Source organism: Nothoprocta perdicaria, unplaced genomic scaffold (assembly GCF_003342845.1).
Source record: "Nothoprocta perdicaria isolate Ctin4 unplaced genomic scaffold, notPer1 scaffold_155, whole genome shotgun sequence".
NCBI classification, from domain to species: domain Eukaryota; kingdom Metazoa; phylum Chordata; class Aves; order Tinamiformes; family Tinamidae; genus Nothoprocta; species Nothoprocta perdicaria.
The window spans coordinates 932,169-947,343 of NW_020454705.1; the positions used below are offsets into that span (position 1 = coordinate 932,169).

Here is a 15,175-nt window from a genome sequence, read left to right on the forward strand (position 1 = left end):
CTAGAAGAAGTTACAGTCTTATAGCACTTTATGGATTATTGATTTTAGTGTAAGAGAGGCCRTGAGAAAAATAAACTCTAGGGCACTGTGCTGTTCCCAGATAAGCAAATGGCAGTAGCAGGACAATGACATGTTTTCAKGTTCTGTGCCAGAGAGACACCGCTCGTCTGTCAGGCGGAGAGCAGAAGTTAAACTGTTTAAAAGATAAATAAACACAGGAATGGAAGTGGAGTGACCTCTCAGGAGCTGTCCAGAGAATTATCCTTGAGTTCCATCCACGAGGAGCTCTGTGCTGTAAGTGTCTGTAGGGAAGCACAGGGACTTCTGGCTGCTTCTGATGTGCGAAAGAAAAAATTGCAGATCTTGGGAGTGTTTAGAGCTACCCGTAAAGTCGGTTCACAAGAAATTAGGCAGAACTATAAAGAGAGTGAGATTATGGGTCCACCTGCAGGATGTGGGATTAGTCAGGTAAGAAATCTAGCTGTTATGACAGCAAAAGGCATTTTCTGGTAAATAATGCCTAAAATAACTTGCTTTATTTAAATAGCTATATGGATATYTTCTTCTCTTCCACCATCTTCATTTGTTGCTCAGAGTTGAAGCGAGAGAGGGGAGTTGTTGGAGGCCTCTCTCCTTTGTATAGGATGTGTTAAATACATCAAAGCTGTAATACCACTTTGTATTGCATTAGAAGTGTGTGGGAATACAGGAAAGGGAGGATTTTCAAGTCTGCAAATGTAAACAGAGCTTTATAGAAACTTCTGAAGAAAGTCCTGATTGTTGAAAGATACTGCTGTATAAAACAGCGCTGACTGTATCCCACACGCCTTGTGAGCCTGCTCTGGAGTAAGTGACCTGGATAGACCTATGTAAACTCTTTCGACACTGAAAGGCTGCATCCTCAAGGTAACTTTACCAGGAGACTAATTCTTAATCATGCTTCAAATTCAGAAGCTTTTTTTTCCCTTTGATCTTTAGACGATTATTAAAGTCTATGAAGTGAAAGCTTCAAGTCATGTAATACAAGGAAGAAAAAAAAAATTGTTGACCCCAAAAGAAGGTTAATAATCTTCACACCAGAGCATTTTGATTAAAGAGCTGTAACTAATGTATCTGAAGACTGAGAGTGGCAAGTTCATTCATACTTTTTCTTTATTTTAAGAAGWTAGCTCTAAAATGTAACCAAATCCTGAATATAGCCCATTTCAGAGTTAGGCATTTATTTTATGACATAACCAGATTATTCATAAAATATTTTTTCCAACTGTTCTTTAGAGGAAATTTTAATTGAAATGGAATCCTTGTATCAGTCAGGTAGCTTAATTTCCGTTTTTACTTGTATATCAAATGGGCAGGGGAAGATTGGACATTTTGCCATTGTATAACACTTCAAAATCCTACGACTGTTCTAAATTGTACAATTCTGGGTATTTTTGAAGCCAAGCTTTGAAGTTAAAATGAAAAGATTAGCTAAATATAATAATACATTTTRTATTAAAATTTAGCCAGTTAAAAACAGATATTCTGTATAATTATCACATGAATATTCTTTGGCTGGTCTGTACTGGCTTTCGTTTAACTGCTGTGTGGCAGATGCCAAGTTTTCATTTGTACTTCTGAAGGCTTGAGAACTCCAGATGAGGGTTAATGCTTCATGCTCTTTGGCACGTATTCAGCTTCTGAAATACGTTTAATTCATTATAATTTTATTGGATATGCTGTAATTATTTTCAGGCAATCCTTCTCAGATTTTTTTTGGTGGAGAGTTGGGGGAAATGGCAGCTTTAAGGAGATAAAGATATAGAACTGAAAGAAGATGAGTATGTAAAAGTCTATATAAGAGATCCAGTGCCAGTCACCTCTTGGTTATTATTGGTTTATTATAGTACTTTTATTTTCTCCGCTTCATTTTTAATGAGATAGATTGGGTTAGTTTCTCCTATGGTTTGTGTCTGTCTCAAGCATTTGTGCAGACCTTCCATCATCTGCCTGAGTGGTGGGTGCAGACCTGAAGTTTGTGGCACATGRACTTCTCCGTCAGACTCGAAAAAAGGTGTTATTAGGAGCTGCCCAGGGCAGTGGAAAAGGCGATTGCCCTGCTGATGCTCAAAGGCTGCTTTGGAGTTGAGACGTTTTTGCACAAAGTTGAAATCTGTTATTCAGGTGCTGTACAGGTACCTGTGAGCTTCCTATTGCCACCTCCCCGAAACTTAAAACTCTTGGGTATTGCAGAAATTGGAATGGCTTGGAATCTGAAGGGGAGGGGAAGTATATTTTAGGTAAGTTGCTATAAATAAATGGATGAGAGTGTTGCACTGCCATACCCAAAGCCAGGGTATTTCATTCCCACCATGTGTGTGAAGGGAAGCAGATGATGAACTTCCTTTTTATAGGAAGAGCTTAGGAGTTGCCCTGCCAAGGAGGTGGCTTCTCGAGGAGCTCTAAGTTGTCCATGGGGATCCTGCTTTGAGGATTCACTCTGTCAGGCAGRTGTCCTGCTCAGGCCTTCTGCCTTCTAGTCCCTCACTTGCCTGACCTCAGGCCCGTGTCTGTATATGAGTGTTTCTTTTGAAAACAGCTGCTGTGTAAATTATTTCACAGAATTTTGTCATCGAGCATATTATGTGCCATCATTTCCTGAAGAAAAGCTTTCTTTGTCATCTGTCAACAATTGATTTATTTGTTGGCTTCTGTGGCATAACTAGAAACGTGGATGGTAATGATTTCAAAACCTCTCTGACTTGTAGTGAAATCAATTAAATCATAATTCTGCATTGTAAGAGAGTTTTTGAGCTCTGACTGACTTTTTTGTTTGCGCGTCACGTGGAGCCAGGTCACATTTTGGCTCTTTGGCTCGGAGCCTGTGCCACTAGTGTGTCCTGCAAAGGTCCCGAGCGCTGGAGTGAGGTAGCCCTAGGAACTCTGCTAAATCTTGCCTTGGATGAGGCACCCTTAGGAGCAGAAATGCCAAAATACTAAGGCTTCGTGTGCAGTAAGTCACAAACTGTTTCCAGAATGTGGGAAGCAATATCAGGATAGTTCCTGATCATGGCTAGCTGCTTTTTTTTTTTTTCTTCTATTTGCAATGTAATTTGACATTGGTGTTAAGAACAAGTATATCTAATTGTTTCAGAGCCTGACATTTGAAATGCTTGCATCCACTAAATTTAAATTTCCCTGGAAATGCATAAGAGGCAGAGATGAACTCCCACTCCAGTAATAATAGTAGAGATGCACAGTGTTTTGCCTGGCAGTCATCTTTGGTTTCTTTGGGCTAGTATTTTTCTGGCATTTGTTTTATTTTAATGTTAGCTGGTGCCAGTAATTGAGAGATAGGTGCTGTTTTTCTTTTCACTGCTTATTTTTTTTGAAATTTTGCATAGGCTTAAGTTCTGCGAAATTCTTAATTTTGTATGGAAATAATATGTGGTTGCAGTGATCTTATGYGAATAGCCTGTTCTGAAATTGCATAACACTCTGAGTGTGAAAACATGCAGATGCAGACAGTTGTGCTGTGCCATGGCTGTTATTTCCATCTTTTTTTTTTTTGTTTTCCGCTAGTATCTAGATTATGTTTTAGTTTGATTCTTCTCATCATCATACAGCCTTCTCATCATAATACAGACTTTATGATCTTAGAGAAATAATCTGTAGCAAAGATTTATGAAATGTGTTGTTTTTATTAAGAAATGAAATGACAGGGTTTTAAATGAACTTTTATTGAAAAATATTGCAGTAAACACTTCAAAAATACCTGAGCTATGATGTGATTGATAGATCTCTTCTGTTGCTTGTTTGCTGTTACAGTTAGGTAGATTTGTAAGAACTGTGGGACTGGCAGTGATGTTATTTATTTGTATTGGGTTTTGCTCAACAAGATTCTTACTTTAGCTAGTGCTTTGTCATATAAATGATAAATATTCATTTGGCAAACTCGGTTAAATTATGTGTCTACTGTCTGTGATTTGATTACTTTTGATGACAGTGTAGTCACATTTCTGATTAAAAAAATACTGCCTTGAAATTTTAAAGTACATTTTTAAATAAGTAATTTAGGATTAGTTGGTTGTAGACTAGCAAAATGTTTGGGTAAAACCAGAAGCAAAATTCAGGACRTATTTGTGGAAGGTTCTGCAATTATAAAATATAGGAGAGTCTGACACAGTTGTCTTGGAAATTCATAGATGTGCTCTGCTGGGAACGGTTTCAGAGAGTGATTCACTGCTAACACGGATCTCCTCTTTGCTGCTGTGTGTCTCCTGGAGACCTGACTTAACTAGTACTAGGAGCTTTAACTTTCTTTTTTCTTTGTCTCTCTGCTTTGCATAGTTCACAATAAATTTTTTCTCCATTGTATCATATCTACATGTGATTATAATGGAATGCATTAAGCTAATTGATCTATATGTCAATTACTTGTGATCATTGTAATAAATTGAGGAAACTTAAAGTAGGAAAAATAGCATGAAGAGATACTGCTTCACAAGCCTGCTGTGTAGACTGCTTTTTGGTGCTGTATTGAAAGATGGTTTTCAGACTTATTGAAGTTTTCAGAGAATTTCTAGTGAGAAATACTAACTTTGCTTTTGAAGAAAAGGATTTACTTTAGATACCTCTTTCTGTGTGTTTGTACTGTAGTTATATTTGTATGGATAATGGGTCTGTTATTTATTCCTTTTGGGCTGTTGGGTTGCCACACTTATGGTAGGTGAGAATCTAATTTAACTTTTACATTGTTAATTAACTCGATCCCTCACTCTAGGCCTTCCATCTGCCTTTAGTTTTGCTAGCACTGAGATGCTACTGGCAAAAAGGTCATCATAGGGATTGCTACATATCAGAGTCCTACTCACTGATGGCCGTAGTTAGAGCCAAGACAGTTGATTAGTTAGTTTTGGTTTGTATTAGTCTCTAGAAATGTTTTGAGGTGTGCATTAGRGAAAGCAGGGAGAAGAGCAAGGCAGCTCTTCTGTGAAGTGAAAATCTGCTGTTAAATTCTATGAAAAGATCCAGAAGACCTTACAGAAAAATCCTTCTCCTGAAACATTTCTTGGTGACTTTGAAATATTTTGAAAATAAGTTGCAGAAAAGCACAGAGGAATTTTGTATTTTCTCAATAATGTATTGAACTATGTCTTAGAATAGTGAACTAGCCTTGCTGATACTTTCCAGTGCTTGAGAATGTCTTCTATATCTAAAAACTGTTTTAAAATGTAATTGTCCTTGTGCTCAACGAATTTACTACTAGATCTGTGTAGCTGTCCTGTGTTAATTTTTGAATATACATTGAGGATATCATGTTATATCTTCAGCCGGTTTTTCTTAAATAAGTTTTTTTTCTGTACCTATATTACAACACTAAATCTTTATTTATTTTTTAGAGTCTTTTTTTAACCTGACAGCAACATTTTAATTCCTTTTTCATCCATAGCCTGTTTTCTCCACTGTCTGTTTTCAAATGTAGCTCTGCAGATCAACGAGAAGACAAAAAAAAAAAAAAAACCCCACCCTGCTATTGCACCATGAATTGCTGCACAGATCTTTCTCATATTTAGTATATTTTTTGTCCAGAAGTGAAAATAACTTTTTTATATATGGGTAATGGTGTACTTACTTGAATCTTTAAGAACGAAAAATCATGTACTTATACAGAAGTTTGAGTTTTGATAAATGACTCCAATATTGCTTTTATTTCTTAAACCTTTTCCTTCAACGTTTATGAAAAATTTCTGTCTGAGATGGCCATGGAATTACAATGTTGGAGTCTCAAACTGTGCTGACTTATTTTCTCTATCTCTTTTTTTTTTTTTTTTTCCCTAGTGTAACTCTTTCTGCTCAGTATTATTTTTGCAGATAATGCTACTTTTGGTACCCTTTAAAGACTAGCAAAAGGTCAGAGTCATAAAGATCTTTGCTTTAAAAACAGCCAAGAAGGTAAATAACTGCATATCCTTTCTCAGGCTGAATTGTGCAGAGGAAAGATGCTGCCTGCTAACAAAACTGCAAACAGAGGGTTTTATATCTTGCAAAAATTATTTGGAGCTTCCAGAATAGAGTAGTAAACATTTCTGTTACCAGGCAGCCAAAGGTTGTAGCCTTTTGTTAAAAAAAAAAAGGGGGGGGGGGGGGGGGGAGGAGGTAGACAAATAGTTCTAGTTATTAAGAAAAGCAAATTTTGTTTTTTTACTATATTGGTGTGCTTGCGTTTTTCTTCCCCTCCGGCAAAAAAAAAATAGCACATTGTACATTCTCTGAGTTAACCAAATGCTTTAATAGGCATGAAATACAATTTAGATTTTAAAGATCATGTTACTCCGTCATTTTCATGATACTTAAATTTGGAATGGAGTTGGTGGATTAAACTACAGTTTTGTAGTTCCTTGTACAAATTTACCAAATTCTCTCAATTAGCATAATAGTTTTTAGTGCTATAAGATGTCTATTATGAAAGTTTTTAAATGAATGTGTAGCATTTGGGAGACTTTATTCTAACATTACTATAATAGGGTTCTACTAAAACTAGAGGGAATAGAACTTTCTAGATATTGTAGCTTCTGGTACTGAATTTCTCTGTTGCTTTATATTGATGTTATCTACTGAGAGGGATATTTTGTACATGCAGAGCACTTGTTTATCTGATTTGGAATTTGTACTTTATGCTTTTATGTACATGAACTCTGTTATGAGTAATTTTAAAACAAGCCTTTTATATTTGTTTTTGACAGAAGGGGACAAAGAGTTTGTAGAAGACTTTATTTGACAGGAGACTGTAAAGAAAACAACAAAAATGCCGAAACCAGTAAGTAGCTATTTTCTTACCTAGACTATAACAGGTGTTTTACTTTTTGTAGGTGATCAGTTCTAATGTTTTTGACTCTGTCTTTAGTAGACTTCMTGAGACCTGGTCAGCTGCATCTGTCTGGAGCTCAGGGAATTTAGTATCATGTGTAAAAAAATAAAAGGGTCAAGAAATCCTGGCACAGCGGGGAGTTGTGTGCAGTGCATGTAGAGGTGGCCAGTACTGACCATAATGCTCACCATTTGGCTGGCAGGAAGAGTGGCTTTTCAGGAATTGTTATTTTGAGATGAGATGACATACGGTGGTTAATGGGGACATACTTTGAGCCTGACTCAACGTCTGGTAGAGTCAATGGAAGGATTTGCTGTAGGATTTGGAGGGAAGGGCAGCACACATGTAATGAGTTAGTGATAGCAACAGGGCCCRTCTAGGTGGTAGTTTAACCATGTTAGAAGATACGATCTAGAGGATAGGAAGGAAGGAAACAAGCAGTTTTTGTCATCTCCCATTCACTTCTCAGCTGAAATAAGGGTTTGTGTGTTTTCTATCTCAGTCCTGTTTCAATAATTGTTCTATAATTCTTTGAGGAAATTGTTATTCTGCCACATGATTCTTCTGCCATTTATGTAAAATGAAGAACTTGATTTCATCTGCCACATGTTCAGTGACGTTTTTGGTAGTTTCTTTCCCTTTAGTCCTATGAGTGAAAGGAGGGAACTGGAGATGATTTTTATGGAGTTGATGTGATTTATGGAATAGCTGTCAAGCTTTTGTTATTTACTGAGTTTCCAATTTAGGAAGAGGGCAATATATATTACTAATCATAAATGTGTATGTGTGCACATAGCTCTATGGACTCTCAGACATATAAGATTTTTGTTACTAATCAAAAATTACCTATGTAAATAGGCAGAATTCCATGCCTGTATTCGGAAATGATGCAGCTTGATCAATAACTTAAGTGTTGGACTATCCCAGGACCAAGTTCTGTYCTGAGCTTCGATCGGGTGGCTGCCACTGACCGTATCACTTTTTCTGTGATTTTTATCTTCTCCTCCTGAATGGGGGCAGCATATTGACATTTTATGAACTTCAAAATAATTATTCATATTCTGCCCACTTCCTAAAGAGAGCTGGACTCTTAAGAGTACAAAAATGGATTAGTGGCATACTATTTTCTGACCATTGACTCCTGGCCATGTTAATGGGGTGGTGCCTTTAGTAGAGCTCAACAGGAAAAATGTATTTTAAGAATGAGGAAAGTTACTAGGAGGCTGCGTAGTTCTGAAAGCCCCGCAAATCATCCCCTTATATACAGACTAATGAAAGCATAAAAGGGGTTACTATAAGAAAAGGGAGCCTTAGGCTGCCCCTTCTTAGCCTTTGGGGTCAGAAGCTTGAAACTTAAGGCAGGCAACAATCCCTCTGCTTTAGGCACCCAAGAGAGTTCCAGCAAATGTAGCTTTGGAATGACTCAGAAGAGAAGCAGTYTGCTCGGAACTGAGATTGCGGAAAGTGGTGGGGGGTCACAGTCTACTTCAGGAATGGAAATTAGCTGCYAGATCTCAGGAAAGAAACTGGACTCATGCCAAGTGTTTCATTTATGAGAGGCTTTATATAAGAGCTTTCATATAGTGGGTTTTTCTTCCTGGTGGCCAAGTGACATGGGAGATTCAGAGGAGAGAGGAAGGAGAGAGGAGAGGAAAAAAAAAAAAGTGAAAGGAGCTATTAAGAAATTGATATTTTTTTCTTGAAAATGTCGTATATGCGTTCTGCCCCACCCCCCCCGCATAAAATCCAAGTTGTTGTACTTATTTGAAACCACTAAATGAAGTAGTAGCCTACATGCCAAATGATTCATTAACCATACCTATGAACCTGTGAACTCAGAAGTCAGCTTTTGCTCTGATTGCTTCTTAAGTGTTCGACTGTTTTGAAGCTTTTTCTGTGTTTTCATGACAGGAAGAGCCCAGTTGTTGGTTTTGTTTASTGTATCTGGTACTGTTCTTCAGGCCTTGCTCTTCTGCTCAGGTTTAATAGTATGGGCGAGAGAAGGGCTCTTACTGCAGACACTCATTTCAAAAACTGTTTGCATTTTAACTCCTTTTCTTTTCTAAAGCTGTACAGTAAAACAATCTGTGTTCTACTGAGATATTTTTAGAGGTCTTTTAACCTGAAAACTAAGCATTTTTTCTCCAAATGTTGTAAAAATTATCCTGTTGTTTTTTGACAAATTGCTTGCTCTTATAAATATGTGCACCTGAGCAGTGTAGCTATTAATAATCTCTCCACAATTTGGAATAAAGCTGTATTTTGATATGCATAGCAAATAATGAAGTCAGATTGGTTTAATTTGACACTGAATCACAGGAAAATTAGTAGAATAGATTTAGTTTTCACTGTTTTTTTACTTTGAAGCTAAGTGAATGGAGACTGTTAAAGGACTTTACCGTACTGAATTTGAAAGCAAAGATCTTTTACMTTTTCACAGAATCACAGAATGGTTAAGATGGTTCATTAATGGTTAATTTTCCAGAAGTTAAGTTGTCTTCTGAAATAAGGTTCATAGTTCATGGTACCAGAAGTGATACCTAGAAGTGGTAGAAGTTCACTGTTCTCACATGTTTGGGATTTTTGTCTCCCACAAGCTATTAGGTTACAAAGCTTGAGTGAAAAGGTTGTTTTGGAAGGAGTCAAAGTGACTTAAATATTGTCTTGAGACCTTAGTGCAATAAAAAACATATCAGAAAAAATCTATTAGAGGCATCACCTAGTTTGCTTCAATAGAAAATCATATTTTGTCTTGATTGAAAAGAAAATGACTTTCTCTTCTATCTTTTAAAATGAAACATCAAAAATAGTTCAATCTTGACAATTCTTCCTTCTGCCTGGCAGTACAAGATTAAGTCTCTTTTAGCTTCTGTTGTGACCCATCTTTTTATTTATATATAAGCCTCAGTATTTAATTAAGTCTTTATTGCTTTAATCAAAGCTGAAACTACTAATTAGGTAGGATTTTTTTTAAGTGTTTAGTTCTCTGCTCACTGAAGAACAGCTTTTTTGGTGAATCTTATTTGCTGCCTTCCTAAATGAGCCGATACAAAATGTTTCTCAGATGTATGCTGTTCTCTCAGATCAGCACCAAAAATAGAAGCATGGAAGCTAAAATTAGGCACCGTCACTTACATAACTGTTAATCATTTCATAGGCTAAGAAGATTACATTTAATTGAGTGAAATATTGGTTGCATTTAAAGGGTGTAAAAGGAGTTAAAATTATCAACTATTTTTGCTAATATTTTTGAGTGTCTTCCTGCCCTACTCAAAGACATGAAAGAGAAACCACTTAGATAGCAACAGACCTAAATGTCCAAGTGACTGACGTTTACAAAAAGTTCTTAATTCTTYAACATTTTTTTAGGATGTTGTGTGTCCAGAAGAAGCAATTGTGCAACAATATATTAAAAATATTATTTATAAAATTAACTCTGTAAAGTAGTGAAAGGACACTATAAATTCACTGAAATGCTATTGGTTTACAGGAAAAACTTTCCAGCACATAGTGCAATAATTTGGATTAGTTTGATTTTTTCCTACAGTGTAAATGGAAAACTATAACTACTTTAAGAACTGTTTTCCTTTGACTTGACTGCTGGCAAAGTGCACATGCTGTTACTCTGTAGCCTTCGATCCTAATGTTTAATTCTTGTTGTTACACTCTTACTTAAGAATGTAAACACTCTTACTTAAGAATGTTTAATTCTTACTATTTCCTTATCTTGTTTTTGTTTTTTTCCATCCTTGTGTCTCTTCACATATGTGCACTGAGGCTGCTGCTACAATATGCTGCTGTTCCTTCATACAAATATGTTAATATATATGTGTGATATTAGGCAGTAGGCAGCTGAACTAGTGTGAAGAAGCTCTTGGAAGAAACTTTTTGCTCTATGTAATTTTATTTTAAGTTAGAATAGGACTAGTCCCTATGGCTTTTAAAGGTGATTAATATTGTGTTTATTGAAACAAAAACAAAGCTACTGAAATCTTCTTTTCAGGCAATATCCTTTTTAGATTTTCTTGTTTTTTTCCTGCTTATTGGTAATGATGCAGTTTGGGGCTTCATAACGAAAACTGAAGTGCTGCAATTAATCTCTACAGCTGATGGCTCAACTGCAGTAACTATTCCTCTCTGATAGGATGAAGATATTTAATACATGACCATTAAGCTAAACAGTATTGTTGTGCATATTCTGAAGAACATATCCAAGATTGAGGAAAGGCCCAAAAGTTAATGCAATGAATGTGTAATGTCCCGTTAAATTGTACAAAGTTGAAGGAATATTACAAGGAATTGTAGAAATCTTAAAAGTCCATAAAGCACTGAAAATATGCAACAAAAATAACTGCCATATAAATGCATGATTTTAGTATGTGCATATGGAAATATCTGCTCGTTCAGCCACTCTACCTTATCCTTTGTTAGTTTTGATAAATCAATATAATACGTTGCTTTTTATAAATATTCAGATTAAATGTTTTGGGATAGGAGAAGGTTTGCCACAGCTCACATCATTGAAACATCAGTTGCTTCCTTCACAAAGAATTATCAAGATACATGTGCATACACATTCCCCTCTGCTGTGCTTAGGTGTTGGGAAACAAGTTTGATAGGGCAAAGATAAACTGAAATCACTGTTTCTGATGCTCAGAGGCAAAATATTATTATTAGGCAAGGGTTTTAATGCATGAGAGAGGGAGAGTTTCTTGTCCCTGGTCACTTGCTTAGCAGTGGAGTTGCTRTTAATGATAGGCTAATGAATCTAAGCTAATTAATGACTTTAAAACTATGAGCTACCTAGATTTACTGTTCTAACACAGAGCTTTGCTATATGGTTTTCATAATTCTCCAGCAGAACTTATGCTGTACTGACCTTCGTGGTATACTTTATACATTATTATAGTGGCCTTGTTTATAAAATTGACTCTTAAAAGTAGCTAGCCAAAGAAAATATTTAGTGCTAAGAATTAGATTGCAGAATCAAAAAACCTGACCATTCCCAAAAGATATTTAACTTCTAGAAAACAATATTTGCTCAGACATGCTTGTGATTTTGTAGACCCTTCTAGAGAGTTGAATTGAGAAAGTGAGTTATGTATGAAGGTACCTAGTGAATATACCAAATGAGCTGCAGCAGTTCCCTGGGTCGGTCTTAATATTTTGTAGTGACTTCTGAAGACAAGTGACAAGTTACATTGAAAAGTTGACATAAAACAGGTCTTGTGGTAGGAGACGTGGTAGCCTTCCAGTGTTTGCTAGAGGAAATTGTAGGAGATCCTTTATGTTGCAGTATTTATGTGGGAAAGTTAGCACAGAGCAAATAGGGTCCGGGTTAGTGCCTGTGTAATTTCTGTTTGGGGTGATTCCCCCTTAGGGCTCTATTAGGAGCGTGGTTCCATGCAGCTGGAAGCAGTCGATGACACCAGTTCCACCAGTTTCCACCMGTGCCTATGTGGGACGTTCTTCTCTTCTTGCACTTCCTCAGCTCCCTGCCTTATTTACTCTGTGGGAGCCTCTCGTGTGACTGTTTTCTAGACAAGTCTGTGCATTCCCCATTACTTTCCTTAAAATGCACTGTTAGCTTTATTTTGCTAAATGAAAAGTAACTGAAAACATAGGTTTGAGAGCTGTGTGAGCCAGGTTTGGGCTAGACAAGTAACCCTTCTTGTGTTTGTCCCAGGCTCTGYCAAAAGTAGCTGTCTAATTTTGCATGCCCAGAGGTAACTGCAGCTTTGTAGCAATAAGCTATAGAGCTATAAAAGCTCACTCTTTGTATGCCACAATTTAAATACGCCCGAATATCCAGAAAGGGTGAATGATACACTTAATTAAGAGCACTATAACTTTTCTGAGYGTTTCAGAGAGATCATAAAAAGTAACATTTTAATGTTATCCCTTTTATTTGAGACTTTCTTGGTAGCCTGCACCGGAAACGATAGCATCTAGYAGCTTCCAGCCTGTACAGCTGGTGGTTAGTTTTGCCTCCATATCACATCTGTTATTATTTGTTTCAGTTAGCCCGTTTTTAGAAGATGACATTTGAAGTTATTTTTTTCTACATATCTTTTTTACTGAACCTTTAGGAAGTCTGCTGCCGGTTTAGCTTGCTCTGCTTTGCAGCCCTCCTGTGGCACTTGCTGCCTTTTGGCAGTGCTGCTGTTACATAACAGTGCCTTGGCATTTAGTAAAGTTACWTTATAGCCTTATTTCTCTTAATTTATTTTTGCTGTTGTAAAGGAGACTTCACTTTTTGTARCTGCATATTGAACTGCTTAAAATTTTGTAATTAAAGGGCAACTGCTCTATGAACCAGTTCAGCTCAGTGAGGTAGAGTTAAAATTTTATATGAGGTGTTTTCCSTCTTGGAAGGAGGTGAATCTAGAGAGAGCAGCTCTTCTCTCCACATACTCCTTTTTTTTTTTAATAAAAATGTACTATCTTTTCCTCCAAAGCCTTCAACTTTTGTTCTTTATCAGTATTTGCACACACATTAGCACACAAAAACAGTTGCTCAACCTCCCTACGGTCCCTGTTTGCAGGTCTATAACCTAGGGGTTCTCCAGCTCCTGCTACTCTCCTGTCATATCCAGTCCCTGCCCACGGTTATTTACCTTGACACCAAAGACAGGAGTGAACAAGCTTTAAGTGTTAGACAGGGACAAACTTCTACCCACTTTTCTCTTTCACACCTTTGAGCTATGCTTTGTCTTACTGAGACTTTTACACGCTTGCTTTTCAAAGGATTTCACCAAATAGAAAAATTAAGGAATAGTCAACGGAAAATGAATTTATGGAGAAGCAGGTGAAGTGGTAGAAGTACTTTTAATGCAAGGCCTAATTTACTGCTGTTCCATATTTTATGGTAGACAGAGAACTAGCAATATATTTGTGTGTGCCTTAAATTTGGTGAAATTTCATGTTTCTGACTTTTGATTTGCAGCAAACTAAATTTGATATTAACTCTTTATCCTGTAAAGATAAATAAAATATGGCAGTAGGAATGGAGAATCATTCCAGGAGTGAGAAGGCAATATTCTGCATTTAGCACTCGGCTCCCATCACAGTTCTCACCTCTGTGTGGACAAGTTGAAGTGATTTTGGAGATATCACCTGGTGCCTCTGACCACGTGTTTTGAGGCATGTGGAAACTGTGACTATTGAGAATCATCTAGAAAATGATTCTTTATTTCCCACAAGAGTGGGCAAGTCCATTGAGTGACCCTGTGATAGTGACACAGTGTAGCAGGGATTTTGTGGGGAGGTAGAGGAAGGGGGAAAGTGCACGTAGTTTAAGTGGAGTTAACTTCTGGAGTCTCTCCAGTGGTGAAAATCTGCAGCTGTGCTATCCTGAGGCCTATGAACTTCCCTTCTGTTCCCTTCAAAAGGAAGGAAGCAGAATTCCTCACATCTTGGAAGTACMAGGACAGCAGGCTGTGTGTGGCAGTCATGGTATTTGCTTATTTTTTATTATTCTCAGGTATAAATACCTTGAAGTGACAATGYACGTGGCTTCAGCTTTCCTTTTACGTGGGTTTGGGAAGCAAATCCTACTATAGTGAATATAGATGCCTTGGTGAATCATACTGGCCACGTTACTCATTCCATTAAATCAATTCTAGTCTTTTTCATGGATTGACCTTCAAAAACAATTTTAAAGAAAATAGKTTTTTATTCACATTTTCTTGTTTGTATCTGCTKTCTTCTATACATGTAAAGACCATCACAATTGTTTAAGTAGYCTCTTATATACCCTTTCTTACAAAGTTAATCACAGTGTAGAAAACAATTACGCTGTTACAGTATGTTCTAAATATTCCTTTATTTTCTGCAGATCAATGTGAGAGTTACCACAATGGATGCCGAGTTGGAATTTGCCATCCAGCCCAAYACAACAGGCAAGCAGCTCTTTGATCAGGTAACTTGTGTTCGATATAATGTTTATATATGTGTATATTTATGTATATATACACACATAGACATAGTTTGGTAAAGCAGAAGGGTTCTGTGTAGTTTTTCATTGTTTTCATTACATTATGCGAGTTACGTAGTCCTTTTGTTTGACCTTCATTATTAATTTTAATGGAATGTGTGACAGCTCTGTGACAGCTTTAAAAAGATGCACAGTGAGATCTCAGCTGAATCCTGTGTGGAGCTGCTACGAAAGTAGTGCTCTTGTTCGTTTAACATCTCTAATCACAGTGTACTTAAACCTGCAACAAAACTGTGAGTAGTGCCAAATATAAGAAATTCATGTCACCTTCAGCATTCTCAAATAACAAATGAAAATTCAATGAAGACGGCAGTTATCTTTTGTCCAAA

The 15,175-nt window shown here is 36.8% G+C and overlaps 1 protein-coding gene across 2 annotated transcripts in view; it reads left to right on the top strand.

Annotated features, from left to right (window-relative positions):
• Window positions 1–239: 239 nt before the first annotated feature.
• Window positions 240–15,175, top strand: part of RDX (radixin) — a 38,802-nt gene continuing 23,866 nt past the window's right edge. Inside the window, exons 1-3 of one of the 2 annotated variants that reach the window (XM_026035003.1) lie at window positions 240–294; window positions 6,726–6,799; window positions 14,688–14,771. In XM_026035003.1, coding sequence (XP_025890788.1) covers window positions 6,788–6,799; window positions 14,688–14,771 — 96 coding nt within the window. In that variant the 5' untranslated portion in view covers window positions 240–294; window positions 6,726–6,787. Of the gene's footprint in view, window positions 295–6,725; window positions 6,800–14,687; window positions 14,772–15,175 lie in introns of those variants that run through there. The other variant, XM_026035004.1, reaches the window with a different exon arrangement.